This window comes from Solanum lycopersicum, chromosome 9, assembly GCF_036512215.1.
Source record: "Solanum lycopersicum chromosome 9, SLM_r2.1".
Lineage (NCBI taxonomy): Eukaryota > Viridiplantae > Streptophyta > Magnoliopsida > Solanales > Solanaceae > Solanum > Solanum lycopersicum.
Genome location: NC_090808.1, coordinates 63382742 through 63385765, shown reverse-complemented (window position 1 = coordinate 63385765; position 3024 = coordinate 63382742). Strand labels below are relative to the sequence as shown.

The following is a 3024-nucleotide window of genomic DNA, read 5'->3' as shown; positions in this document are numbered from 1 at the left end:
AACCTATAATTAGTGAATTTTTCAAACAAACAATTTGAAGGTGCAACTCTTGTTGTACACCAAATTCTTTCATTTTTGTTTTTCATTTTTCGGAACACGATAGATGTTTTAATACTATCAGAAATCGTGATGAAATGATTTTTTTTTATTTATTTATAATTAAAAAAACTCAAAATTTAAATTCGAGTCCTTGATCTATAACTAAAAATACTTTAATGTTGAATATGTGACAAAAAATTTAAATTAATCATATCTCTATATTTGACTTATGCGATATTTCAACTGAGTTTATAAACTTTTGAATCTTTTGGTAATTTTTTTTAATTTATTTTTTATATTTATATTGGAGATTAATTAAATAAATGTTTTTAAAAAGACAAGTTTATACTCAAAAACTCGTACTCGAGACTTTTAATTAAAAATAAACTACTTTTATCATCTTCTCTAATTTGTTTGTTAGTACTCTTTTTTGGGGGGCAAAAACAGCATTAACAGTTAACCAACAGCTCTACCATGAATTGTTAATGACTCTGTTTTCTCTCTCATTCACTATTCTTGTCTTTTTATTTCCCCTCCTTTCTCTGTCTTCACCTATTTCACTCTCTGCTTCTGCGTGTGTGTGTGTGAATTCTCCACGCTTTAAACTTCTAATTTTGGGGATAAATAGTCTTTCTCTTTCTCTTTCCCCTTCTCCACATTTCTGCTCTGTTTCTGTTCTTTTCTTTGGGACACTGTGATTGTGTCTCTCCTTGTTGTTTTTGTTAAGGAATCAAAAAAAAAAAAAAAAAATTTCCATCTTTGGACCACTCATTATGAACCTTGTATTCTTCAAGATCACTACACCCTTTTAAATTTCTACTCCAAAGTTTCAATCTTTAATCACTTTTAAGTCATGGTGGACACTAAAGAGATCAACACTAATGAATCTAAGGTAACCCCCTTTTGTTCTGTTTTAATTTTCTGTAATTTTGGGGTTTGACCCTTTTGTGTTTTCAGTTTGAAGAATGGATGTTTCTTTGGGTTGTCTGTACAAATTTTACAAAATCACCTTTTGCTCTTTTTGGGGTTTTTGATTCCTTTTTTCTTTTCAGCGATTGGTTTACTTTCTCTTTGTGGCTATACATACATGTTTTTTGTTTGTGCTCTATTTGTAGATTGATCCATTTTTTTGTAAAATATGCAGAGGGTGGTTCCACTTAATACATGGATACTTATATCGAATTTCAAGTTAGCTTACAACATGCTACGACGATCTGATGGAACATTTAACCGTGATTTAGCTGAGTTTTTAGAAAGAAAAGTTGGTGCTAACTCGATTCCAGTTGATGGTGTTTATTCATTTGATGTTGTTGATCGGTGTACCAGCTTACTTAACCGTGTTTACAAACCTGCCCCGAAAAATGAGTGTGATTGGGGTAAAATTGATCTTGATACACCTCTCAGTACTAGTGAGATTGTCCCTGTCATTATCTTCTTCCACGGTGGAAGCTTTACTCATTCATCAGCTAACAGTGCTATTTACGACACATTCTGTCGTCGTCTTGTTAGTATATGTAAGGCTGTTGTTGTATCTGTGAATTATCGAAGATCTCCTGAGAATCGATATCCTTGTGCTTATGATGATGGATGGGCTGCTCTTCAATGGGTAAAATCTAGAGCATGGCTTCAAAGTGGAGAGGATTTGAAAGTTCATGTGTACATGAGTGGTGATAGTTCTGGTGGTAACATAGCTCATCATGTTGCTGTTCAGGCTGCTGAATCAGGCGTCGAGGTTTTAGGAAATATTCTTTTGCATCCCATGTTTGGTGGACAAAATCGAACTGAGTCAGAGAGTAGATTGGATGGTAAATACTTTGTGACAGTTCAAGATAGGGATTGGTATTGGAGAGCTTATTTGCCAGTAGGTGAAGATAGAGATCATCCAGCTTGTAATATATTTGGCCCCAGAGGTAAAACACTCCAAGGACTTAAATTTCCAAAGAGTTTAGTTGTTGTAGCAGGGTTAGATCTTGTTCAAGATTGGCAACTCAATTACGTTGAAGGGTTAAAGAAATCAGGGCATGAGGTGAATCTGTTGTATCTAAAGCAAGCAACCATAGGTTTCTATTTCTTGCCTAATAACGATCATTTTCGATGCTTAATGGAGGAGATAACAAGTTTCATACATCCTAACCATTCCTAGACTAATATATAACACAAGCTTGACTCTAGTGAATATAAATGGTGTGTATTAGTTACTGTATGATTTGTGTAAGCATTGCTTCTCACTGTTACTTGTCATCAACATAAGTAAGTACATTGTTGATAAGAGTGTTCACCTTGATGGTGGTTGTCATTTGAAGACGATTAAGAAAGGCGTTAGCTGACCGAGTCTTGGCCTGAGAAATGTAACTTGTTGAATTAGTACAAGAGTCATTTTCTGGTGGTGTCTCAGTTGTTACTAAACATGGATTGCAAAATTCATGATGTTGTGATCTTACTTTGTATGTTATAGTTGTGATTTTAGAAAATATATACAAGTTTTTGTTTGTTAATTTTGTCCTAATCATTGAAAACTATTTGTGCTTATATTCACAAGTGTTGAGTTCCTTTGGGATTTAAAGAAGTGTACAAGTACTTCTACAACAACAAACTCTCTAATCCCATGTTCGTGGGATCTGGGAAGGACGATGTGTATACAGTCGTACTACTACTTTGTGAATGTAGTTTTCGATCGGTTCAAACTTAGGTATAAAAATAAAGGAGAAAGAATAGTAGCAAAATGACAAACAAGATGTGAAAAAGCTAGCAAGTAATTATGTTATAATAAGTTAAAGTTTATGTTGTTAAGTCTCATGTTACATTAACTAATGTAGCACTTGGCTATTTTGGTGTTTATCTTTGCATCAGAATCTTTATTATTTTATGTAAAAATATATGAAAACTTATAATACCCAGTCAATACATTTGTATTTAAATACAAAAGAGGTGTGGTTAGGGGAAGCTTCCTATGTATGTCATTACTTTAATGTAAATGAGTTGGTT

At 33.3% G+C, this 3024-nt stretch overlaps 1 protein-coding gene across 1 annotated transcript; it reads left to right on the top strand.

Moving 5' to 3' along the window:
* The first annotated feature begins 789 nt into the window (after positions 1-789).
* GID1b-1 (gibberellin receptor GID1b-1) lies at positions 790-2545 on the top strand. The gene is made up of 2 exons (NM_001247838.2): positions 790-931; positions 1184-2545. Exons 1-2 carry the CDS (start codon positions 893-895, stop codon positions 2180-2182), a joined length of 1038 nt encoding a protein of 345 aa, NP_001234767.2. The 5' UTR covers positions 790-892; the 3' UTR covers positions 2183-2545.
* The last annotated feature ends 479 nt before the right edge of the window (positions 2546-3024 follow it).

Bases quoted from the DNA above. Each gene is read 5' to 3' on its own strand.
- GID1b-1 (NM_001247838.2), top strand. From the start codon at position 893: ATGGTGGACACTAAAGAGATCAACACTAATGAATCTAAG. The intron at 932-1,183 runs GTAACCCCCTTT...TAAAATATGCAG, and splicing joins TCAACACTAATGAATCTAAG to AGGGTGGTTCCACTTAATAC.